The sequence below is a fragment of the Dermacentor albipictus genome, chromosome 4 (assembly GCF_038994185.2).
Source record: "Dermacentor albipictus isolate Rhodes 1998 colony chromosome 4, USDA_Dalb.pri_finalv2, whole genome shotgun sequence".
In the NCBI taxonomy this organism is placed as follows: domain Eukaryota; kingdom Metazoa; phylum Arthropoda; class Arachnida; order Ixodida; family Ixodidae; genus Dermacentor; species Dermacentor albipictus.
In genome coordinates, this window is record NC_091824.1 from 138231021 (window position 1) to 138257634 (window position 26614).

Sequence of the window (26614 nt, forward strand, 5' to 3'; positions counted from 1 at the left end):
AATAATAGGAATTTGACATTTAAGTGATCCTCACTCCTCTTGTGGTATTTCCTTTCTTTTTCTGTTTTGCGGTGGCTTGGGAAGCGCGCCATCTGGTCATTTGTGTTGCTTTAAGCTAGGGAAATTGCACGCCTTTAGCATACTTCCAGGTAAATATGCGTTCGAAAGGGCATTGTGAGTGGTTGTCCACTGAGGCCTGAAGCTCCTATATTTCACGAAAATAATATGATGCGCAGAACAATTAAGCAGTTTTTTTTTTTGCAATTTCAGCCGCTGTTTAACCAAAGGTCTGAAAACAGGGATTTTAAGTTTTCCTGACATGTCGATCTTTCCATGTCTGAAGTATCTTGGTCGAACACATCTGTTAAGAATTACTTTAAAGCGACCGATCTATCTCTGCGAGCTGACCGACATCCCAAAAACCTGATTAAGCTGGTTGTCAGCTCACCTTTGTTTTTGCTGCTGTTCTAAATACATGCTCATTCACGTTTTAATTCTACTCAGAACCTTGATGACGTCGGCTATTGCTGTTTCACAGGTTCAAGCTTCTTTTTACTATTACTTTTTTTTAAATTTTATTGAGCGATTCAACTCTTGCATCTCTCGCTTCCTGTTTACTTAGCGGCACTCCTCGTGGAGTGCTATTTGCGGTTATCAGTACTTGAGAGTGCCTCTAGCAATACTAGCACTAGCAAGCTTTACGTGCGATAGGCTTAATAATTTACAACAAATTCGTGTAAATGTGATTTTCTTACGATGAAGCTGTAATGACAAAATTGACTGGAAAAACAGAATTAGTGCACCTGATTCCGTAAGATTTGTTGGGGAAGCATATTTTATTTAAGAACGTGATATATCTATTCGCCAGCTAACGGCACTGCTCTACCTAATTTTAGGTATTGCTCACATAAACAACTGACAGTTGAAATAATAAGCAGAAATTCAGGTAGTATTAGTAATTACCCTGCATGCCAAAGCTTCAGTGCCGCATCACTGTTCCTCCCTAAATTCTCACAATATGCAACGTATCCAATTAAAAATTAGAAAAAGACTCTTTGAAGCTCAGCCACCCTTGGATTTCAGGGAGGACTCCTTGCACACAGCCGTAGTTGCGACGAGTCTGTGCAATACTTAACGCATTTTTCTTTCTTCAAAGCAATCACGCGTCTACGCCCCGTTGTAGATAAACTAGTTTCCCCAAAGCGTGTTGTCATTTCTTGCGCTACGAATACGATAGCTAGGTTGCTAACTTTGTGTCAATGTTATTACCACCATTGCCAAAGGGTATATGTTCGATCGTGGTCTTCAAGCTTTCTCTTACTACATTTCAGCGAACAGAAACTGCACCCAGGAGGAAGTTAATAAGTGCGCAGAAAGAGGGCGTCAATGCGTTCTTCTAGATGCGGAAGCTCTGTGCACGTGCCCAGAAAACGCAGTCGAGCTTGCAGACCGGTGCTCTGGTACGTCAGAAAAAACATTTATATTGATATCACGTGCGTGTCTCTTTACTCGTAGTTAAATACTCTTTCCAGAGATGTCACCCCTGCGTAAGACAACGGCACTTTTAATAAATGGGTCACGTTTTCGCAAAACAACGCAGCCAGTTTGGTCGGGACGGTACAGTCGCTTTGGTTCCTTTTTTTTTTTTGCTACCGGTACAGCTACAAGTTCATTTATCAGGCTACAGAAAATCTTAATATACCGCTGCACAGTGCACAGGCGTTGTGCATCGACACAGGTGTCAAGAAAATATAAAAACCAGCTCAGCGTTCAGGGCGCGCGTCGTCACTGGAAGCCATTCATTAAAGTTTTTCTATGAATACGCGTTCAACTGTAACGTTTCGCGGGAGGTTAATCAGCTGACGTTTGTCAAGTTACGCAACGCATTGTTCAAAACCAAGTCTCCATGCGGAGCTCTCAAAAGAATAGAGCATGCATTTTGTGGCCGACATTTCATTGCACTAGTTTGTTTACAGTAAAACCTGTATAATACGAGGCAGGCTGCTCATAACGCTCATAACGCTGTTGCTCATAACGCAACAATGCTTGCGCTTGAACATTTCATGAGAACAGGCGCCGCCTAATTGTGATAGTGATAGTAAAATTAGCGAAGTTTACGATGAATAGTTCTTACTAGCCAACCAGCAATCGTTCTTACTAATCTGAATGCTTGGGAATTCGGCCTGAGAAAATGACAATACAGAAGTTTTAGCAACTGTTTTACAACTAAGTTACCAACGCAAACCTGATCACTCACCTTTATATAGTGCCGAGGTTATTAGCTAAGCTCGCTAATATATACCTTGGGCAGTACACATATCGAACAGAAATGACAATTTGCAGTTTTGGAAAAAAGAAAAGCTTTCAATAACGCATACGATGAAAGAACGCTGCACATTTGATTGTACGTTACCAGGAGTCCATTCAGTTCACGAACATCATGCATGCTTATTGTTAACTGTTCCCATAACTAAGCCTCTCTTCACGCAGACAAAATTGTGAGTAATTCTGTGTTACAATTGTTAGAACCATTGTAGTGGTATTACAGTTGACGTAGATATAGCGTGGTATTCGGCCTATGCGAGTACTGTGTCGCATTTATGGCGCCTCCCAAGGCATCAATTCAATATGTTCCGTGTTTAACAATTAAATACATTTCTTATAAATCGTTGTTTTTCACTATAATTGGCATTTGCTAACTGAGCGTGCTGAATTTCAGAAAAATGCTCACCCGAAAAAGACCGCGAATGCAGCACACCGCTCAGTCGGTGCACGGTGCAGAGTGGAAAGGAGACGTGCGTGTGCCTTCCTCTACTCCAATGGAACTCTAGTCTCGGTCACTGCGTACCAGGTGGGTGTAGCTGTAATTGGCACAGTGTATTGCACATGTCTGCTCGTCACTCATAAAATATATTGGGAGGAGAATCATGTAGTGACGTCGAGGTGCATTGTCGGAGCTATTCTACCAACTGTTAATCGCCATTACAATGTCGTTAGCGATCGCAGTACCGATAATTGCGGGCTGCAGAGTGTTACAGACGAGGACAAAATGATATATAACACATGGCATTAGAAATAATTGTCACTAATGGTATAGCTTAACTGTGCCTCGGGAAGTACTGAGGTGTAAAGAAGTTTATTGACATTCACTGTTAAATTATGCCTTCTAATGTCGCGCGAGTTGCAGTGAAAGTTTAAGGTGAATTTTAAGGTGAATACTAAAAAAAAAAAAGGGGGATTTTTTTTTTTTTGATTCGCTCTGTGTCCGTACTGCAACAGTTGCAGAAGTTGGTGTAATCCTTCGTACCAGCACTCTGACCTAAACTACCCAGGTTCCAATGTATGGACGCCTCTGCGCATTCTAAGCTTCATGCAATTTCGGCAACTGTAACTCCATCACAAACCGCCCATATCATTCCAGCAGGCTGCACTTTTCTGACGCAAACCTTACGTGCATTTGTTAAGACGTGACTTTTCGTTCATCCATTGAACTTTCATTGGTTTCAAAGAACTTTACGCGCAGCTGTTTCCAAGAAAAGAAACAAATTTTTACTGCAGAGTTTAGGTAATATAATAGTGATAGTGATAAATGAAGATCGTTCTTTTTTTTTTTAGAGGCGGCATTCAAACTCACTGTAAACTTCAAAGTGCAGCCAGAAGTATCCCAACACAGTGAAACGCAGGAACATTGCAACGACACAACATGGGAGGAAAATGTCTTCGACGCTGTAAGTTTTGATTTTAGTTTCAGACATTTCGCTGTGACAATGAATTCATTGAAAAAAGTTCTGTTCTCAGCTGTTGAAGATCTTAAACGCATAATTTTTTTCATTATATTCTATCTTGGAGATCATGCCACCGTTAATTGGCGCCGGCTGCGCCTTTCACATAGGGATTTAAAAAAGAATATATCATAATAAAAACAATGAAATCATAACAACACAAATTCCAGTCACATAAGTACACTAATGCTACACTATAACTGAAAGTCAACTCAAGTACACAGCAACACAAAGTCCGGTCACAAAGTTAAAGCGAAATTAGGGCACGTGAAAGCATGGATTAGATTCATATGAAGGTACATTAAACCAGGCATTGGAGTCGCCAAAGTGGGGTGAAAAGACATCGTACGTGCTTATCACATTTAAACACTCTGCTCAATAGTTTCCGAGAATATAGCTCGCTCCCATAAATTTTGAAGGGCTAGTATCGCTCGTCCTTGCAATGAGTGTGTTGGCCAGGGACCTAAGATCTTCCTGAGACTGAAGGGCCTGCGACCTAATGTCACCAAATCACGTGCTAAGCGCTGTCTCTGTGTGTCGTGCCGCGGATATTCTACCAGGAGATGCTGTACATGATCATTCGCGTGGCGACAAGTGCATTCCTGATTATCAGCCCTTGAAATTTTGTGCAGAATGTGTTTTGTGTACGTGGTAACAAGGCGCAGACCTTTCAAATTTTAAACAGATTGCACACTTACATTGTCATTAGTTTTCTAATAGCTCGATCTGTTCAGCCGCTGTATATGTGCACAGGTAATTTACTTTTCCCGTGTGCGCAAAACATTTTTTACGTTTGAACGCTTTGAACTTACGCAAAGGCGATCAGCAGGATGGCCATATATTCGACGCGGCGATGGCCTGTAGACGACTACACTTACGACAGTGTTTTGTGACTGTAAGCACAATTCACAAAGCAGTTCGTTCCCTACAGCGGTCGTAAAAAAGGGGGCCATAAAATCATTTTACTGAAGGAATTGTTAGCTAATGCACCTAGTCAATGAGAAACAAATCTTACGAACGCGAAATTTTGAGTATTTTTTCCCTGGACTAGTAATCACAGATCAGTTGGCATGCTAGAGTATTTCCTAGGGGTGCCTTCCACTCGGTACAGCGAACATTAGCGAAGGCTGCTGCCGAGCGGGATTTTTTAAGAACGAGAAGCTTTGCCGATTTGCCTCAAGCTTGTTGCTGGCCCTGCGTACCGACCAGAAAATTCGTTTCTGTTTTTTTTTTTTGCAGATGAAGATTTTGTACGGAAACTCGCTAACGAAAATTGCAGTGCTGGAATGCGGGTAAGTTCAATGGCATTTCCGCAATCAACTAAAATAGCAAGTACGGTCCGTCCAAAAGCTTAATGCTTTGGTTGTTGAGGATTAAGCGGATATCCTTATAGAGAGAAATGAAGGTACTCTTTTCTTTATTGAGAAACATTATGCAAATCACTCGACTATGCACGGTAACCCAGAAAAGAGTCTTCAGCAGGTGCCATGAAGCTTATATTCTGACTATTCGCGATGTCAGACAAGCCGAAGTTTCGCCCAGAAGGTGAAGGATCGAGTGCGATAGCAAATTATTGGACAGCTATACGACGTAAGGATAGCAGATTCATCAGCCGTATAAAGTTGTAAACATTTACTCACTAACTAAATTAACAAACATGGTGCCACGCGCGCACAGGCAAATACGAACACATCTCACTCCACGACCGCGGACACTCGCTGTCAAAACGCTGGCGGAAGGAACAGCGGCAGTAGCAGTGAGTGAATTGCCTTTCGTGCTGCCTCTCGCTTCAACGCGAACTAAGCTGCGAGAACACAGCGCACACTAATGCTATCTTCGGCTGCTCGTTTCTGAGCACGCTGGAGCGCTCTCGCGAGCGGCGTTGTCATCGGCTGGTTGAAAGAGGGTGCGCGCCCTGCGTTCGGCTGGTTCTTCTCGATTGCTCTCCTCTATTTTGGAGCGCTCTGAGGCGCCCCGAGCCCTGTCGTCGGAGCAGTCGAGATTGAAACGCCATCGCAGCGTCGCGTCGCTGCTGTTGGCGACGGCTCACCGTAACCTTGGCAACCTAGGCCACTGCATGCTGGCGTCTCGACGAACGTTCGTCCCGCCGGCACGTCCGCCGGTTTTTCCGGCAGCGCCGGGAGCTTTGGATAGGCGAAACATCGGACGTAATAAGTAGTCACGTGGTTTCGCATCAGCAATTTCCTCCTCCGAGAGAAAGTCGCACGTTCGGCTTGCGCGCTTCTCCCCTACCTTTGAGCTCGGGAAACGACCGATCTACCCGACTCTGCTTCGGGGCATACAGGCGACCAGTCGAAGATACCATTAGCTATCAGCCCTTGGCGTGTCTAGGCTCTGTACCCACCACAGATCCCTTTCAAGATAGGGCCCGCACAGCCGCGTCGTACGCAGCCGCCGCCAGAGTAACTCTCCCCCCCCCCTTCCTCTGGTGTCTTGCCTGCGATGGAATACGGCGTGCTTCTTCCTCGCCTTCCTCCCTATCGCGCGCGAGATGGAGCCACCACCCTCGGCTCACACTCGCAAGGCTTCACTCGTACCAAAGCACATGGCGCGCGGCCGTGATGCTATGATGTCATCGCACTTGGACTTTGTATGGAACATCTCGGCGATGGCGACGACGGCGGCGGATACGCGCCTGGAGTGTCCATATAATGTCTATCGCAATGATGTATAACCTGGTTCGGGATCTCTCGTTTTATCTCTTCAAGCAACTTTCTAAACTTGGCATATGACCCTCTTTTGAGGCCTTTGTCGCACTGCACCAGCTATCTAACTACACATTCAGTCGAAACTAGTGGCATAGAACTAAATAATTACCATCTTGGTTTTGTATATAAAGAAATATGCATGCAGCAGATATAGTTCAGTTGCGTAGCTGAAATATGGCGCCTGAGCGTGGCATAGACACTAAGACACACTAAGCAACCCACCAAAAAATACCAGATAATTTGATCATGACAGAGCCTAGCCATCAATATAAATGTGACAGCTAGTATTGTAGCAGTTTTGAATGGAATTACGAACAGAATGAAGAAACGTGTTGTAAAGAAGTATTTCTCTGGCTCATGAACCTAGGTACTCTCGTTGCAGTTGAAAGAAGTACCTACTGTAGCTCTGTTGGCAGAGACTGCTTTATCAATTCAGCTGAATCAAGTTACATTTCTGTCTCGTTAATCAGAAAAGCTAAAACCTTTAGAATAACAAGCATGGAAGAACAGTTAACCCAGATCAAAGGCATATAAACTTTCCAGCAACGCTTCCGTGCAATTTTAAGAAAGAATGCGAGAAGCTTACGTGGGGAGACCACTTCCCCGTCCACTAGAACGGTTTCAGTGAGCCAAAGTAAGGCGATTGTAAAATTACGGATGACAAGTGTCCCACTGAGTGTATCACAATGTGATACTCCACTGCGATGTACCTTTTACTTATTAACTAACGAAGCCCCATAGAGCCCCATGTTCATTACATATGGTTACTAAGAGAGAGAACAAACCAGAGCAGGAAAGGTAGGGAGCACGCAAAACGAATGTTGCAAAATCTATGTGTATCTTCGGAGTTTCCTCGACTTTCTTTTATGTGTTGAAATTTGAGCAGTGTACGTATGCTCTGCCATGTTCGTTAATAGAATATATTGCTGCGCTAGTTCGTTCATTCTTGCTTACATAATAAGCGCAATCTTTAGACGGGGCAGTTACATGTCGGCCTCATTGTCTCGTCTAAAGCATACCGGCCAAACTGTGATTTTTAATATTTATAAAAATCCCAGACACAATTCCAGGGTGGAGAGGGCAGAAGATTACTACGAATTTACTCTATTTTCTTTCTTTCTTTCTTTCTTTGGCCCGAACGCGCACTCTTTGCGGGATACACAAGCAATTTATCAACAGTGACTTTCGCAGCGATTTTGATTTTGTCCTCAATGGGAATTTGCATGAATAAAACTGTTCAAACAAGTATACCTCTCGTGTCCTTTCGCCATCAGATTTCCGAGAATATCTTAGGAGACGAACGGGCGAAACTTGATCACGAACATAATATTTCATAAAATTTGAAGCAGTATAGTAAAATCGTTGAACATGCCCAAAATTGTAAATTTTGCGATAAATTCGGGAGCTCGCAGTCATGGCGTAAAGCTTGCGCTTATTGTTCCACGAAGGTCCTGTTCAAGTCTGTGGGAAAGGCAGGATGGCAATACCAAAAACCTTCAGTCTTTCGCTTTGATGAAATGTCAAAATACCTCTCAATATTGCCCATGCAGATTCTTTTTCTATCTTTTCCTTTTCATGCTTGCCACCAAGGACGAGTGTGACCATGGAGCTGACGTTTTCGGAAAAGCCGAATCCAGCAGTGCTTCTAAGGATTCACCTTTGTGAAATAAGAAGCGGAAGCACCGGATGTATTTTCCAGCCTAAATTACGTATCGTAAAAGGAAGCGTTTCAGGTAACAGATTGCTTCTATAACATTGTTGAATGCCCATATTTTAACAGCATGTTATTCAGCTCAAGATGGCGTCACTATCACGTTGAAAAAAAGATATGGAAATGCAGCGGTAAATAATTATGAAAGACCATAAGAAACGGCAGAAAAGTTAAGCCGAATCGACACCCAAAATCGTATTTCTTCACACCCTTTATCGGATAATAACTGCGTTACCAGGAAGCACCATGAGGTTTGAACACAGAGACCAGTGCTTTGCGCTTGCTGCTTTGAAAGTAAAGGGCCTGTGTAGCGATCGAGAAGAAACTCTAATATTTGACATTCCCACTTGCACACCCAGCAAGCACAACTACAGGTTTAACAATGAGGTTACTTCTCATGACAAAAAAAAAGATGTTTCATGTGTCAGAATGGAGCTAGGACATGCCTGTTTGAAGGTATTTGTAAAGATTGTAAAGAAAAATCAACGGTTGCGCCCTTCTAAAGTTGGTAATCGAACGCAGCCTTCCTCGCTTTGTCACGAACTTGTAAAACAAAAAGCGAACTCATCAAGCTCTGCTGTAAGTTAGCGAAATCAGTAACAGAGACTTCCAAAATTATGAGAATATTTAATGCGGCAGTGCACTATCTTACGGCCGTGTGTTAGAACGGTGCATTCCATTTCCCAACGGATGGGAACGTGCTTAATTGTGGTGACAAGAAAGTAAACATTCGTCAACCGGACATTCAGAGAATGACAGGATGCGTGTTCGCGACTCTGACCGACAAGGCAAAATACATACAAAATCGGCTGCTGAATTCGTAACACTCAATGGTCGCTTCTATTGCAGTGCTCTGGGTTGACGTGTGAGATCATACCTGTGAGTGCGCGGCAACTGGTTTTCGTTGATAACAGCGCTCGTCCTCGTTGGGGACGACCGAACTAAAGCTTCGAAACAAATTTTGAAAACCTCGTGAAGCTCGCGAAGCTGCGCAACGAATGTAACACACACCAATTTGGGTAACTGACCATAGTTTGCTATTGTAATTCGACATCATATGTACCGCTATCAGGCCTGTAAAATTATTCGCATGCATTTTACTTGTCGCGCTAAAAAGCCAAAAAGCCGGCGCTTTACTTTTCGAGGCACCAAAATTGGGAAAACTTGAAAGCAAATTCTTATAACGGCTATTACACATCATATGTCTTCATCGGCAACATCGTCAGCATTTTGCCGCTTATTTTTTGTGTAAATGCTATGCCTCGTGCGTGTGATGCACCGAAAACATTTAATTAGAAGCAATTACATGTCGCAATTTCATTAGAGCGAAAAATACGGTTTGACCAATTTTATATTCTGCGTTTGTCGTTGCTTTCAATGTGTCTGAAGAACTTTTCGCTTTTGATGCAAGAACGCTGCGTGGCGAGATGTTTGCATACACTGTTTACAAGATAATTACAAATGCTGAGATGCGAATACGTGTGTTATCTTTATTATGATAAGCCCAGCCATAAGAGTATAATTACAATCAAAGCGCGAACTTTCTAACACTCTTTAGCAATATGTTACTGATCTTTAAAGGAGGAATTTGTATTCATGGTTCACCTTCCGGAGCTTATAGCCCAACTTGCTTACCTTGCGCGCTTTTTACACGCGCTTCTGCCTCTGGCTAACCTCCCTGAAGTTCTATGCATCCCTTTCTCTCCCTCGGTCTTCTGATTGAATTCATCAATGTAATTGCGTAAATTTAAAACAGTGTTGTTTAGGGTTTTACGCTGGAAATCTGCAGATCCAGTTCCTGTTGACCTATGTGCCACATACTTCCGAGACGTCCACAACATCACGGGTGGTTCCTTCTACTGCACTGACGAAGGAAACGGACGCTATACGCTTCGCTGTGCCGGTGGAAACGTCACGAACAGAATTGTCCGGGGCGAACTCGAAATTCAGCAGTGCCAAGGCAAGCGTACTAATCCCAAATTCCTGTCTTCAAAGTGTTACGCCGTTTCCATAACAGCCAACAGTTTATCGTAGCGGAGCTGTATATATATATATATATATATATATATATATATATATATATATATATATATATATATGCACTTCGTTACTTGATGGCCGTCAGACACCGCGCCTACCCTTTGCATTGCTACTAATCTAAATATTTTGAAACCGTCTGCCATATTTCAATCTGAATAACTAGATTTTAAAATTCTGAGTCTTTTATTTCTGTATATTGATTTGTACTACCCTTAAGCATGCATGGTGTAGTCTTATTTCATGCTTTCATGCTGACTCTTAGCGAATTTGTATGTATATAATTGTTTTGTGTTACTAATTCATTAAAGAATTCAGTAGCCACACCCGTCTATCATACCGCATATGCTGATAACGGACAATGCAGGTAACTAGGGCCCTAAAGCTTGAACTGTTCTCGCATTTTTTTTTAGGCACGCAAGTTTCTCAAGAAGGTGCAGCTGCAGCATCGAATTACAAAACTGCCATTGTTTGTAGTTCGGTATTCATTGCTGTCTTCACAGTATTGTTCATCGTGCTCGTCTTCAGGAAGCGCATTTATTACTACAGGTGAGCAAAATCCCCTGACACATTAGTCAGCTAAACCTTCGGCACTTTTTGGTAGGCAAACTACATTGCCGTGTGTATGCATTTATGTGCACGGCCATTTAGATTCGATGTGCAGCCGTATTTATGCTCTAGCAACTTCTTCTGCGATGTCCTTCTACCAGATGTATTCGTTATTAGCACTGGAATCCTCGCTGTGCAATAAGACGAACAAGGAATAAATCAAGTCACAGATATTGGCGAACCAAGTCTCAAAAGTTTGGCGCGCTTTCAGGTTTCACAGTTGCCCTCCTTAAGGTCACCTGTTACGTAGTGAAGCAAAAATACAGGGCACGAGATATTCTCTGCCGAGTTATAAAGTCTACGAGCCTACAAACGTCTCTCATGCGTCTCACGCACCGGCTTCTCGTTGCTGTGAAGCTGCGGCGAATTTATGTGATTGGAGGCAATTTACTAAGTATGTTCGCAGCTTGTTCGCGCGCTTCTACGCATTGCGCTATGCGGCGCCTTGTGTATAGATATGCTCTTACGTATGCATTACGGGACTTTGATTTCAGAGTTCTCCCGGAAGATACGGAATGTAGTGCTGTGAAGTTTCAAGGCAAGTGGCCTAAATGTTTGAACGAGCTTTCAAGCGCCCAAAGTAACGGCAATGTCTGCTATCGCTAGTATTCTATGTAGTCTTGTCCTCTTTTTCGGAAAAACGAACAGCAATTATATTTGCATATCTACTCTATATATTTAGTTGACAAAACCTTTCATAAACAGATATGATGGATTACATTGGAAGAAAAAATTTAGACTACTGTAGAACTAGTCCTGAAGTGATTTTGCCGTTTAAGGGTTAACCTGTTTGAATCTCGTGTTCGTTTTAGTGACGTAACGCTACTACGCCTATCAAACTTTAACAAGCGAAGTACAACATGGTCTTTTATCAATAGTTGCCCCACACCTTGTCCGTGCTGTTTATCTCAGTGGGCTCATTAAGTCGACGCCATTCTGAGTTCATTACCACAACCTATTGATAGAATACGGTGGAACGCGTCGCTTTTGTATCGTTATTGCCGCGACAGAAACTAGTCGTATGCGCTTCAAGTAAATCTTCCATTTATCAAAGGTGTGAGCAAAGATAGTTCTAAGGACCAGGACCGCGTACCTTTGCCATTGTAAGACGAACTATTGTGTGAGGCTGTTTCGTGTTTAGGAATTACGATAAACGGCCAGTTTTGTCACACGTGATGTCAGGGCCCTGTAAGCAGTTGTTTCTGAATTACTCAATCATGTGTTACAAGTACTTGTTTCACTGAGATACTGATGAACCGTGATTTGTTCTCCCTTTTTACAGCAGCACAGCGAGACTCGCAACAGACATCGGAGGACCAAGAGGCCACCGCTAACCTTGTAACGCCAAAGGGCAGCGCAAATAGTGTGGCAAAGCAAGGTGCAGAGAATGAAGACGTCGCAGCGACTACATGACGCCAGTCCAGCGGGATGAGACTTTCTTCACTGTGAGGGTTAGAACGTTTGGCTGTGATATTGAAAGCTGCAGCTGCCATCGTTGTGAATTCATCATCGCGACCTGTAATTTGCGCTGCTCTAGTGAATTGCTCAGTGGTTGATTTATACTGCCGGAGGAAAATGGTGATGGTGTGACTGGGTGCAAAAAAAAAATGATCGACACTGTCTTTAAATTCTGCGCTGAAGTGCCCACGGACAAACCCAAAACGAGCATAATTTTATTTTTATACCCTTAAATATGTGTTCCAATATGCCAGCTAAAATTCACGATCTTGTGGTCATCTTCAATTCTCCCTCTCCTCTGCTACGCAGGCGGTTTACTGTTGAGTGAAGGGTCTGTTTATGTCTCCTTCGAGTGCACGTACAGGAACATTTCGATCGACACAGCGTTCCCACTAGAGCTGGGCGAGACTTCGCGAGAACGTTTTGAGAACAATCCAAAGCGCTACATTTCTTCCACTCGAAGACGCCATCAGACGCCCTTCACGCACAATCCTGGCTCAGTGTTTCTCTCCCTCACGACATTTCATTCAACGCGAGCACGCTATATCATAGTCTGAAAGAAGTCTACGCATTTCTGCGTGACGAGAGAGAGGGGGGAGAAGGGAGGCACACCGAGCTCGCTCTACTTGCGAGTAGGTCCGACAGTATGCGACCAACCACATGTACTCACTTCAGCAGTCAACCTCGTGGTCTCAGTCTGGCGCTTGGTGCACACCTAGGAATGTCGCCTGCCCCATCCGCACCAGACAACCCGCGTGATGTCGTCAGTGGCAGCTCTCCTTTTTTGTCAGCCATCACCTTGTGCCATAGGTGCTTCACAATAGCGCCCACACAACACGAAGAATTACTTATTCAGGCTTCCATATTATTGCCTCAATGGGTCACATATTATATATATTGAATATCTTTATTTCCAAGAGATTGTGGGGGAGACAAGGAAGAAAAGCGGCAAGTGCAGCTTGAACATCGTGTGACGATTGCCGTTTTCTAAAGAGTGCTTTCGTTTTTTCTGTGTCTTTAAACTGGTTCGTGTGCTTCTCGCGTGTTCTTTTTTTTCTCGTCTTTTCTCTCATAGGGTGCGTGATGTTTTTTGTCGTTGTCTTTCTTTTTTGGTTCCGCAATGTGAAACCTATTTTACAGGCCCTCTGAAAAGCACGGGCATTAAGATGCGCCTTTATTGTGGCTTTGATACTTTCAACTGACGTGAACTGTCATCTTAACTGTGATTCCGCACCTGTACACATTGAAAAGACGAGCCTGCTGCAGTGGCACCGCCTGTTTTTTTCCCTGCGTGCGGCATTCCCTTTTACTTCGTTTCATACATGGCAGGTAGTGCTGCGGAAGCTATGTAGATAAGGAGATAAGACAGTAGCGGTAAAAAGAATATGTTGGGTTGGAAAGAGTAAACCACGTAAGTGGTGGAACAAGCAAATCAAACAAGCTATAGAAAAGTGAACGCAGGCGTCAAGAGGTCATCGAGGAGCCAAAAAGTTAGGATTACACAAAGAAGAGGTGCTCTTTAGATGGAGCAGGTACAGGGAAAAGAAAAGAGTGTCGAGTGATCTCTTGCAGCAGATAATGCACAAGTGAACGTTGGGTGCATAACATTCGCAAAGGAGACAAAGGCATGCCAAAAAGATTCTGGAGCCATGTAAGAGCACTCGGAGCTCGAACTAAAATTTCTCAAACAGCTATAAGGAAGGAAGATGGTAACATTTTCGAAGGAGACGCTGCGATACAGTACATCTGAGACGTTATTAGGGATAACTTCGGCACCAAAGAAAGCGTAGTTCAGATCCAAACAGATCCAGCAGCAACTGAGAAGCCTGAGATATCAAAATTTAGCACATAAATCGTTTACTTCGAAAAAAGGCAGAAGAAAATGTCCCTAATAACACCACCGCAGAACCCGATGAAATGCCTGTACAGCTAACAAAAGACCTCCGTCCAAAGAGCAAGGCACTGCTGACTAATGCCATTGAGCAAGTGATTAAAACTAAGCAAATTCCGGTTAGATGGCGTGAAAGCAAGATGAGAAGCAACAGGCTAGTTACAGCAACGTCGGTGATGTATAGAATGACAATGCAAGCCTTAAAATTAGGACTGTCGAAGAGGGTGAAAAAAATATGAGCTGAAAAACAACAATAGGTTCAGATCAGGCAGAGTAAGAAACTTGTACTAACTCCGTGCATAGAGATTTAAATAGCTCTGAATAGACCTTTATGAATAGCATTTGCAGATAGTAAGGAAGCGTACGACAATATAGACCGGGGATTATTATGGTATGTTCTCAAGCACGAAGGCACAGATGACGTTATTGTGGAGCTGCTAAGGGAGATATACGCAGACAACCGAGTAAAATTGTATGGGAAGGCCATAAATGTAATGATGTGGTGGAAATTCACCAAGAACTGAAGTAAGATGTCCTCTGTCTCCACTGTTATTCACGCTTTATGTTAAGGACATAGAAAGACGAGTAGAAAACTGTGAATTTTGGTTTGATTGATCATACATGCGTAATGGACAAGTGGTGCAATAGGAGGTCCCTGGGCTGATGCATGCGGACAACACAGTGCTATCAGCGAACAATGCAAGACATTTACAGAGAATTGCGCATATGCGTTCAAAGCAGCGACAAACCTAGGCCTTAAGTTTATCATAGAGAAATCGGAATTATGATCTTTATTGAGCAGATGATTAATTTCATGGTGTCAGCTCAACAGCTAGTCATACCCATAGTCAAGCTATATACATACGTCGGCGTATACATAGACAAAAGAAAGAGTTACTCGAGCACCCACCAAGATAACCTGAAAGTAAAAGGGAAGCGGAATGCAGCAATAATGAATCCTGGGGCACTTTTGGAGGCCACGATAAGTACGAGGTGGAGCCTGGAATCTGATGCCAGTGCTGACGTTCGCAAATTACATTCTGTGCCTAAAATCGGATATCTTGTCGGGGCTGGAAGTTAACCAAAGATTTGTAGGCCGGTTGGCTTTGGGAGCCCACAGCAAAACCACAACGGAGTCAGGGCAAGGGGACATGGGTTGGAGCTCGTTTGAAGACAGAGAAGCGCACAGCAAAATTAGTTGTGAAGAAAGAGTCAGGAACACGGATCACAATAAATCGTCGGCTAAGTTACACAATTACCTGTACCTGAAAAGCGTGGACACAGAGTGGAGGAAGAAGTCAAGAACGTTGGCAACCAAGTACAGGGTAATTGAAAGTGTAAATAGGCAACCAGGAGTCATCAGAAAGAAAGCGAGAGAAATAGACATGGTGAATCGTTTGCAAATAATGGAAACAAGAAAGACCATGGAGATTTACACGAATGAGAAGAAATAAGTTACAAAATTACAAGACCACGTAACTAATTTATTTCATTCATATGTAACTCAGTAATCATTGGCAGCAGTTGCGCACAGTGAGAGAAGTATCCCTAGCCTTCGCAGTCTCGCCGGCGATGGACAAAAGGGAGTATATAATATCATAAAGAACCGACAAGCCCGTCTTATCACACTGGTTGTCTAATTCATGATAGCTATAGAGGAAGCTAGTCAGTTGAGGTAGTTGTTCCCGTTTTCCCAAAAGATACCTTCAAGAGAGGATGCCACAGGCATTGTTTAGTCATGTTGTCTAAAAATGAAACATTCCAGCTAGTCACTGTTTTGGCACGACGCACGAGTGACATCTACCCTGTCCTTGTCAACGCTGGACGAACGCTAGATTTTTTTTTTCGTGTCAGCTCTATACTGCAAAATGTTCCACTGATATAGACATTCTTGTAAAATCTCTTCAATTTCATCAAAAATATTTCTTATACACCGGAAATATCGATTCAGAAGTTATTGAGAATGGCATACATGAGCACTTCGTAAGCGAAATGTTCTTTTTTTTTCCTTACCGTATGGTATTCTTCCCCGTCGAATAAAAAAAAACATTCCATATGGGCGAAGCAAGCAGGCGATTGATTTCAAAAAGCAAAAGTTATAATGGGCCGTCATATTCAGTAATCGCGATTTTCTTCACATGTGTAATTTTTTGCGTTCCGCATTTTTGGGTGAGAAATAAATATTATTATTATTATTATTATTATTATTATTATTATTATTATTATTATTATTATTATTATTATTATTATTATTATTATTATTATTTAGTCAGTATGCCGACGATACGGTATTATTAACAAAGCGTATAAATTATGAAAAGGCTGTGGGCGCCCTGCAAAATACAATACATAATGTAGTGCACTCGTTTGCGAAAAACTGTACTAATGTTACTATCAGGAAGACACAGTTAATATGTTTTAGAAATCCCTTAAAGACCATAGCAATGAACATTCCAGTATTCTTGTATGACCAGCACTGCGTTACATGTACATGTACCCCTGTTCAGTATGTAGACTGTGAGAGATACCTAGGTTTATTTATTGATGGCAGCGTGTCCTGGCAGCAGCATATGGCCTAACATTGTCGCAAACTTAGGAGTGTCACTTGGTTGCTTTTTAATATAAATGGTTTCAAGCCGTTATCGGTAAAGAAAACGAAAGTGCATGTCCCCGTGTATCACCGTATTCGCTTTCTGCGCATTGCGATGGCAAACGCAAATTGACAGTTTATCAAAAAATATATTGAAAAGTGTTGCCTATGGCTATGGCCAGGTGTCAGATGACAATTTATTTTCAGCGTTAAGTTTTCCTTCATTTCAGTCGTCATTGAAGCAAACTGTAGTTCTTCATTTTTGGAACGACCAATTCAGAAAGAAATATGTAGCCCCTGGACTTTTGAGGGACATCGAGCGTTTCAATGTTCCTCGTTCATCAACTAGGTATGGTGAGGCACGACGAAGTGTCTATGTGCCAAAAAAGTTTTAGTGATCTACTTGATGAATTTTTCTCGGTTCAGTCAAAAAATGTTTTAAAGAAAATGTCATCTGGCATTCGAGTTTTCCGTTTTGTGTGGGCATGTGTTTACTTGATTGTCTTGACCTTTCATATCCATTTAAACATGAAAATATGCTCACTACGTCGGCATGTCATTAAATTTTGTTTTTGTTCTGTATAAGCATTAAAAATGTTCTCTACGTCGGAATAACATGCATTTAATTTTTGTTTTTGTTCTATATAAGCGTGAATGTATGTTCGAGCTACATTGGAATAACATGTGTCTGATTTTCTTTTTGTTTGCACAATGTTTTGCCGGCACTAAGGTTACGCCTGTATGTACATTCGCTGACCTCATTGCTGTTGCCGGTGCTGCCGGGCCTAGTCACACAAGCCATTGATGCATCGACAGGCCTGCCTACTATGTATTTGTTCTTGTGGTCCATAAATAAAAAATTATTATTATTATTATTATTATTATTATTATTATTATTATTATTATTATTATTATTATTATTATTATTAGAAATGCACTTCAAACAACTGTTACAAATTTACCGCTGTTTATGCACTGTCCTAATTGCCAATCGTGTCAGTGTGCCCCCAAGGAATATCGAAACTCCATTAACTACCTTGGTGGCTTCTTTGACATTGACCTCTCATGGAATGATCGCATGACATATTTGCGGCAGGCTCAGAAGTGTTTCATCGCTTCCTTTTAACATTAAATCCATTGTTCTGATGGCTGTAAAAATCACTATCACGCACGCCTTAGCATACAGTGTGTTACGTTACGGCATTACATTGTTCGGGTTTGATCTTCTCGATGGCAGTGTCATATGGACAGAATTCTAAAACGAATGTTGAAGTCCGCTGCGTATAACTCTTCCTCGGCGGACAGTGAACCTTTTTATACGTCTGGGTCTTCTTTCATTTAAAACTTTGTTCACTCAAATGGTTCTGGTAACACATTTTTGGAACCCCGAAGTAGAACAGCAATATATTGCTCCCTGCGCCGTATACGGAAAACATTGCATTTTATAGTACCGTATTGCAACACAAGATTTGGTAAAGCTAGTAGGTATGCTTATGTCCCAAGAATGTTGAATGACCTACCTACCTGATCATATATTTACTGCGACCAGGAAACGAAACTTGAAAAGAATTGTTAAAGGCACTGTAAGATATGTATAATACTAAATAATGTTCTCATTTTCTCGTTTCTTGTATTTCTGTTGCCACTGATTTGAGCTGAGCTTCTGTTTCATTTTGTTGTGATGAGTTTCACCACCTTTTCATTGCTGTACATGTTGCCATTTTCTCTTTGTTTGCCGACGTGCCGGGCCAAGTCACGCAAGCCTTTTCCTTGGCTTTGACGGGCCCGCCTTCTGATGTACGAAGATTGTAAGAGGGCAACAGTTGTTGTTGTTGTTGTTGTTGTTTTCACAACGTATTGTTACGAGCTCTCGTAACAGACGGCAGAAGGAGCGCGAATGACTATGGAGACGGAGAGTAGAGAAGGAGGACGACGTTCGGTGGGCTTCCTTTGTACCGATCTCGAAAAATTCCAGCCGTTCCGACTGATCTCCCTTGCATTTGTAAGTAAACGCTTCGCGCGTAACATTTGGTGGAGCTGCAGGGTAACTCCAACTACCGACAACAGAGCCGTCAGCACAAGACCTTCGGAAGCCGCCACCTTGCCGAACATCTGCCATCAGCCACCATCGTGCTTAGAGATGAAGATGCTCCCAGTGCTGCATCGGCAGGGCCAGCCCCGATTCAGCACTACCGAGAGCCACGCACGTCCTCCGCAAAGGTAGGATAATATTGTCCTTTACTGTGAAGGACGGACTCATTCCAAATCAGCATGGAATTCTCACAGGCCGCTCCACTATCACAAATCTCGCAAGTTTCACGAGACAGATCTCCGCGGCGGTACTTCAAAGGGGGCAAGTTGACACCGTTTACTGTGACCTGAGCGAAGCCTATGGTGTAGTATGGCACTCACCGCTTCTGTTCAAGCTTACGCAGTGTGATGTTAACTGCGCAAGAGATTGACAGCTGACGAGTCATCTTCTTGATAGATCATGTTTTGTTAACGTCAATGGCCAAGCGCCTTCTTTGTACATGGTAACTCGCGGCATCCTCAAAGGATCAGTATTAGGACCACTCCTTTTTTAAATTTTTTATTAGTGGCGTTCAGTCCGTTATGCGGAACTATTCTTTCATTATATATATACCGATGACATCAATATCGTATAGAAACTTCACACTGTTGATGACTGTCACGCCCTACAGTCCGATATGCTCGCCTTTTCTAAATGGTGCAATGATAATAACCTCTCCTTGAATGCAGCTAAGACCAAAGTGATGACTTTCACACGCAAAACAGCAAGCATTTCTTTTTCTTCTTCTGTAGATTCTGTTCCGTTGTGTAATGTCTGTGAAATCAGTGTTCTTGGTGCACTTTTTAATACGTCCTTCAACGTTTTTGTTCACACTGAACGCGTTGCTATGCGGAGTATGCGCTTTCTTGGCTCTGTTTGCAGACAATCGGGGGAATTCGTGTCTCCTACACGGTTCCGCAAGTTATACACAACTATCTGTCTTCCTCAACTTGAATATGTGTTGGTCGTCTGGAATGGCTTTTCCAGATCCAACAATGGCATTATAGATCGGTTCCAAAAAACGTTTCTAAGCATATATCATCACCGCTTTACATGCGTTGGACCTTGTTCTAACACTATTGGATTATGGTCATTTCCTTTACTTCGATTGATTGATTGATCGATTGTAGAAATAGTAGTAGCATGATGATGGCTTACTGATTAATCATTTAAAAAACATGGTTGCAAGTATTGCTCTTCTAGAGGAACGCCCTTTAGGGTTCGCAAGTGGCTGGTTATTTTTCTTTATTGCTGTTCGCCTCTTTGAAACATTATGTGCGCTCTTTACCCAGAATTACTGATCCAATTAAGTACTCTTAATTCTTAACCACGAGTGAAAACGTTCACAAGCAAAGGTCTCTTTCCGTTTGCAATAAAACCTATTTTCTTTTTTCGTTGCTACTTGTAGTTTTTCTTCGCATGGTTATCGTTGCGTCTTTTCTATCTTTCTGACAGACAAACATACTGCTTCAAGCCCCTATTCGGAGTGCCTTGACATGCGCCGTAATATTGTTCCTCGCATGGAGTACCAAATTTGTCACACGAACGATACAGTTCAAATACGAAGCTCAAGGACAGCTGAGCTACTGAAAATGCAACCACTGACTACATTTTTTTTCTTAAGTTACATTTCAACGACAAATAGTAATTCAACTATACTACACACATTTTAATATCACAGTGCATCTGGGAGCACAAAACAAACGGATAGTGTTCACTGAGAATGTCGTCGCAGCTAATTTTTAGCACGCTATGTTACGCCTTTTCCGCCTTTTCAAACAATAAAAGAGTAGATCACTCGAGCATATTTTGCTACAGCCAAGTACATACCACAATCATACCATCTGCGGTGATGATATCACCCTCTGGGTGAGTGATGGCAACGATGTACAGGTGGAAAACACATTACCGTGTACAAAAGAAGCAGTTCAACAATACCTCGCAGGAACCGGACTGGCGCGTTCGGCAGAGAAATCTGAGCTCCTCATCGCGACGCGGCCGAAAACCACGCAACTACGAGGAACGAAACAATCCGCAAATTCCTATATGTCCAGAGACATCAAATCCGATATGTCCAGACACATCACAGACATGATAACCATCCCTCCAATACCTAAGAATATACATCCTACACACCATCAGTGTAGACGGGAAAGCAGACCATGCAACATACAGAAGAAATTCGCTAACAGCAAGGACACCACATTTGCAGACACAAGCGCGCCTACATAGCAGTGGTGATAAATTACCAAGGAAAACGCACGATGAGCGACACAGTCAACACGCAATCAGTGATTCTCAGACGGCCATACGAAGCTTCGCCGACGGTCGAATCTCCCCAGGGGCACTAGGACTCCTAAAATGAGCTAATAACCACAACAAAAGTGTCGATCTTATCTGTACACCCGCTCACACACTACCAGACGGTAGCAATGAGGCGGCGCAGCGCATAGCTCGAGAGCTTCAGTTAGCCCCGCTTAACCGACTACCGATGAGTTGTTGTGGGAAGATTGAATGACCAGATTTCACAAAATTACACCATACCGTAGATTGCAGAGGCGCACATTCCCGCCGCCGCATCCAAAATTAAGCAAAAATCATGATGTCAAATGGCGGCAGTTACAGACCAGAACCTACCTGAGTCCAGCTATTATACACCTAATATACCCAGATTTACACACGACTGACAAATGCAGACACTGCGACTTGTTATGGTTGGCGTGTAACACCCCGGGCAAAAAGGATGCTCTAACACAATGCTTCATCGGAACGAAGGGTGGATTCTTAATTTGCTATGGTTGTCTCGAGTGGCTGCTGGTCTGGCTGGCGCCCTGCAGTGTTACAGGCCCCTTTGTGTATGTGCGACTTTAGAGGGACCCTTTCCACGAACTGTCAAGCTCTACAGGAGAGCTTCCTGGAACCACCTCACCTGGGTGCATGAATCGGCAGACCCATCCCCGACCAGACCTGCGGGTTGCCCCCGGCGGAAGGAAGCCCGTACGACCTCACCTGGGAGCATGGATCAGCAGGCTCATCCCCGACCAGGCACCAGGGTTGCCACCTACGGAGGCGGGGCCGTGCAAGCTTGTCGGTGAGGAGTGATCAGCTGCCCATCCACAACCAGACTCAGTGCCTGTCGCGTGATGTTGACGTGAGCAAGATCCCGCCTACGACTTTAGTGGGCCTATTTAAAGGGCCCCGCAATGTACTTTTTCACTTCTGTCTCTTCTTGTTATCCTTCACCAACCATTGAATAAACAATGCAAGTTTCGCACTAGAAGTGGTCTCGTCCCTGCCTGATGACCATGGTCTACCAGACGGCTGCAGCCTGACGACAACGCCACGCTACCCAGTAGTAGCGTCAAGGGTAGCGTACGCTACCCTGGAGAAAAAGCAACATCCTCTAGCCACCCTGGAGCATATCCTATGGGTATGTACCGGTATTAATACACACTAACAGTGATGCAGCCTCAAACAACGACAGCTTGTGCGCGCCCTGGGAGTCTGCATTGCTCAGCTCGAACCTGCAGCACCAACTCTCTGGGTCGTCCAGTGAGCTATATATATATATATATATATATATATATATATATATATATTGTAGCGAAGAGTTTTTAGAAGAGACGCTAGTGGGTTCAGCGCTACTGGCTCTAAACGCTAGTGGGTCGAGCGCTCCTGCTCAGCAACGGCTCTCGTGCTTGGAAGCTCTGACTGCCCTGCCCGTCGACGTTGCGCTGCTCCCGAGCTCTGCCAAATAAACACCTTTAGAATTGGTGGAGTGTGCGGGGTGACCTCAGACGATCATCCTGGAACTCCGGTCCCGTACCATACCATCTACCATGCCCCAAGACGCCTCCCAGCAAACGCCTCCTCCTGCGCCCACTGCGTGTCCCGGGGTGCCTCGTCATCGCGACCCTCCTATCTACACTGGAGCGGACGACACTGACGTGGACGAATGGCTCACGGCGTACGACAGAGTAGGCGACCATAACAAGTGGGATGAAGCAGCCAAATTGAGCCATGTTCTGTTCTACCTCGCTGGAGTGGCCAGCCTGTGGTATAACAACCACCAAGCAGAGTTCCAGACATGGTCGGAATTTAAGACTTCCCTCGCCGATGTGTTTGGGCGCCCTGCTGTTCGCAAGCTGCGTGCCGAGCAACGTTTGCGAGAACGAGCTCAACAGCCAGGCGAAACGTTCACCAGCTATATCGAAGATGTCCTGGATCTATGCAGGAAAGTCGATTCGACCATGGCGGAGTCTGATCGCATCCGAAACATACTCAAGGTCATAGAAGACGACGCCTTTAACATGCTGCTGGCCAAAAGTCCACGCTCTGTGGCTGAAATTGTCACACTGTGCCAGAGCTATGAAGAACTCCGCAGGCAGCGGTCACTGACCCGTCGATCTCTACCACGTGACGAACACCTCGCTGGTTTGTCTGCCATGTCCAACCAGGCAGCGTTGCTCGCAGAAATGAAGGCGTTCGTCCGCGAGGAAGTTGCCCGGCAACTCTCGTTGATGGATTTTGCACAGCCGCATTCGGTACACACGCCTACGCCAAGTTTTGCGCCTCCGCTTCGCCGCGTCATAGCGCAAGAACTGCACGAGGTTTTGCCTGAGCACCAGCAGCGTGTTCCTGCGGCTGCGCCTCACAGCTACGCCGAAGTCATGGCCAGGCCCCAACAGATGCCGACGGCTGCGCCACTCAGCTACGCGGAAGTCGTCACCCAGCCTAAACCACTCCATCAACGGGGACCTCTCACGTACGCCGAAGTCCTCGCTATGCCCCGACAACAGCCGGCTATGCAATCACTTCACCAGGCGCCACGTCCAACGCGTCCTTCCACATGGATGGGACCTCCCGCAACGACTCGGTGGCGTACAGCGGACAATCGACCAATATGTTTTGCGTGCGGCTATGCAGGCCACGTCGCACGCTACTGTAGTCGCGTGCAGTCGCCTAGCGCTACACCTTATGGGCCAAGTTCTATGGCGAGTTCTCCGCGCCCTTATTACGATGACGAACCTCGGGCTGCGTCACCACCATTCCGCCGGTCCGCTAACATCCGCCGCTCAACTTCTCCACGCCGACGCTCCCCATCACCGATGCGGCCTCGTCCCGAAGCTCGGGATGAGGAAAACTAATCGTCGCAGTCCATGAGGCAAGGGCTGCGACGCCGTCGAAACGCGCAAGTCCTCAACGTAGCCCGACCAATGTGATAGACGTGTTAGTTGACGGTGTGCGCACATCTGCCCTCGTGGATACCGGAGCCGCTGTATCAGTTATGGACGCAAAGCTTTGTCGCTTCCTTCGAAAGGTTACGACGCCCATTGGTGGATTCGCCCTCCGCACAGCAGGCGCACAGCGTATTCACCCGATTGCGGCGTGCACCGCTCGTGTTCTCATCGAGGACGTTGTATACGCCGTCGAATTTATTGTGATTTCCTCGTGCTCCCACGAAGTTATCCTGGGGTGGGACTTTCTCGCCCGCCACGATGCCGTCATTCATTGCGCACGGGCCGAACTAGAACTGTCGCCGATAGCAGATATGACGCTTGCCGATAATGCTCCTTTTGCGAACAAACTACTCGTCAGGCACGACACAAACGTTCCTGCCAACTCGTCAGTGATTGTGTCAATGCAGTGCAACAGCCTCTCTGACGCCATCGCACTACTTTCTCCGTCGGGCCGCTTTTACACTCGAAAACGTCTGCTGCTGCCTTTTGCGACTGTGAACGTCAAACAGGGCTCCACAGCTATTTTTGTATGTAACCCCTTCTCATACCCTGTGATGCTGCTTCAAGGCGAATGTCTTGGCCACGTAGAAGTGCTCGACGCCGTACAAATTACGGATGTTCCCGAAGACACGTCCTGCGCCAGTTACAACACGCTCGGTTCTCTGTCGACGTCCGACCCTTTGCCCACAGGTGTGTTCGATTCATCTATTGCCGATGGCCTCACCCCACCTCAGCGTTCGCAGCTTCTGCGCATCTTAGAAGAATTTCGTTCTTCTTTTGATGTCGAGCAACCTTCCTTGGGCCGGGCGTCTGCTGTCACGCACCATATTGACACTGGCTCCCAACCACCATTGCGGCAACGACCATATCGCGTCTCTGCGACCGAACGTCGTGTGATTAATGAGCAAGTGGACGATATGCTTCGCCGCGAAGTGATCCGACCCTCGAACAGTCCATGGGCATCCCCTGTCGTCCTTGTTACGAAAAAAGACGGCTCGATACGGTTCTGTGTAGACTATCGCCGCCTCAACAAGATCACTCGCAAAGATGTATACCCGCTGCCGCGAATTGATGACGCCATCGATAGCCTACAAGGAGCAGAATTCTTTTCATCTCTAGATTTACGCTCCGGCTATTGGCAAGTACCCATGGCTGACGTCGATAGGCCGAAGACAGCCTTTGTCACACCCGACGGCCTATACGAATTTAACGTCATGCCGTTTGGACTTTGTAATGCGCCAGCAACTTTTGAACGCATGATGGACACAGTCCTCCGCGGTTTGAAGTGGCACACGTGCTTGTGTTATCTCGACGACGTTGTTGTTTTTGCCTCTGACTTCACCACGCACCTTCAACGTCTACGGCATGTTTTGACTTGCTTAGCGAACGCTGGCCTTCAACTGAACCTAAAGAAGTGCCGATTTGCAGCGCGGCAGCTTATGATACTAGGCTATGTCGTCTCGAAGGATGGAATCCTCCCCGATCCAGCCAAACTTCGTGCCGTAGCTGAATTTCCTAAACCGACGTCCGTCAAAGAATTGCGCAGTTTTGTAGGTTTGTGTTCCTACTTCCGGCGCTTCATTCGCAATTTCGCCGCCGTCATATCACCCCTGACGAAGCTCCTTGGCAGCAACGGACCTCTCCATTCGTGGTCGACCGAGTGCGACGAGGCGTTCACTAAGCTCCGTCGTTTGCTGACGTCTCCTCCCATTTTGCGCCACTACGATCCAACGGCACCTATTGAGGTACACACAGATGCCAGCGGTGTTGGCCTCGGCGCTGTCTTAGCACAGCGCAAAGAAGGGTTTCCTGAATATGTTGTGGCATACGCAAGCCGTATGCTTACTAAAGCCGAGACCAATTACACCGTCACGGAAAAAGAATGCCTGGCGATCATCTGGGCGCTTACCAAGTTCCGGCCCTATTTGTATGGTCGCCAATTTGATGTCGTCACGGACCACCATGCACTATGCTGGCTGTCGTCATTGAAGGATCCCTCAGGCCGTCTCGCCCGCTGGGCGCTTCGCTTACAGGATTACGATATCCGCGTACTGTACCGCAACGGACGCCAGCATGCTGATGCTGACGCCCTCTCACGTTCTCCCTTGCCAGACGACAATGCCTGTTGCGCAATATCCCAGCTTGACGTTTCTTCCGTCGACATTGGGACCATCGCTTCTGAGCAGCGCAAGGACCCCTGGATTGCCTCCATCATAGACTGCCTTGCTGATCCGTCATCGCAGCCAACCACTCGTGCATTGCGCCGTCAAGCTCGCCATTTCGCCATTCGCGACGACCTGCTTCATCGACGCAATTACACCTCTGACGGCCGCCAGTGGTTATTAGTTGTACCTCTAAGCCTGCGTTCTGAGATCTGCGCATCGTTCCACTCTGATCCACAGTGTGCGCATTCGGGACTTTTCAAAACCTACCAGCGCCTCCGACGACGCTATTACTGGCGAGGAATGTACAACTACATTCAAAAGTTTGTTCGTT

General features: G+C 45.0%; 2 protein-coding genes across 8 annotated transcripts in view; one reads left to right on the top strand and one right to left on the bottom strand.

The window, feature by feature from the left end:
• The window catches only part of LOC135895815 (latent-transforming growth factor beta-binding protein 1-like), a 40590-nt gene extending 22908 nt beyond the window's left edge, over positions 1 to 17682 (top strand). For 3 of the 6 annotated variants that reach the window (XM_065424009.1, XM_065424006.1, XM_065424007.1), the window contains exons 5-13: positions 1332 to 1460; positions 2720 to 2851; positions 3616 to 3728; positions 5022 to 5074; positions 8102 to 8244; positions 10012 to 10182; positions 10673 to 10808; positions 11363 to 11406; positions 12151 to 17682. In XM_065424009.1, the coding sequence (XP_065280081.1) occupies positions 1332 to 1460; positions 2720 to 2851; positions 3616 to 3728; positions 5022 to 5074; positions 8102 to 8244; positions 10012 to 10182; positions 10673 to 10808; positions 11363 to 11406; positions 12151 to 12281 (1052 nt within the window). In that variant the 3' untranslated portion in view covers positions 12282 to 17682. The remainder of the gene's footprint in view (positions 1 to 1331; positions 1461 to 2719; positions 2852 to 3615; positions 3729 to 5021; positions 5075 to 8101; positions 8245 to 10011; positions 10183 to 10672; positions 10809 to 11362; positions 11407 to 12150) is intronic. The other 3 variants (XM_065424008.1, XM_065424010.1, XM_065424012.1) reach the window with 3 other exon arrangements.
• The window catches only part of LOC135895812 (glycoprotein antigen BM86-like), a 236882-nt gene that overhangs the window by 143552 nt on the left and 66716 nt on the right, over positions 1 to 26614 (bottom strand). Inside the window, exon 1 of one of the 2 annotated variants that reach the window (XM_065423996.1) lies at positions 2732 to 2860. The exons of the other annotated variant lie outside the window; for it this stretch is intronic. The gene's annotated coding sequence lies outside the window, so the exon portion shown is untranslated. Of the gene's footprint in view, positions 1 to 2731; positions 2861 to 26614 lie in introns of those variants that run through there. 2 annotated transcript variants of the gene reach the window in all.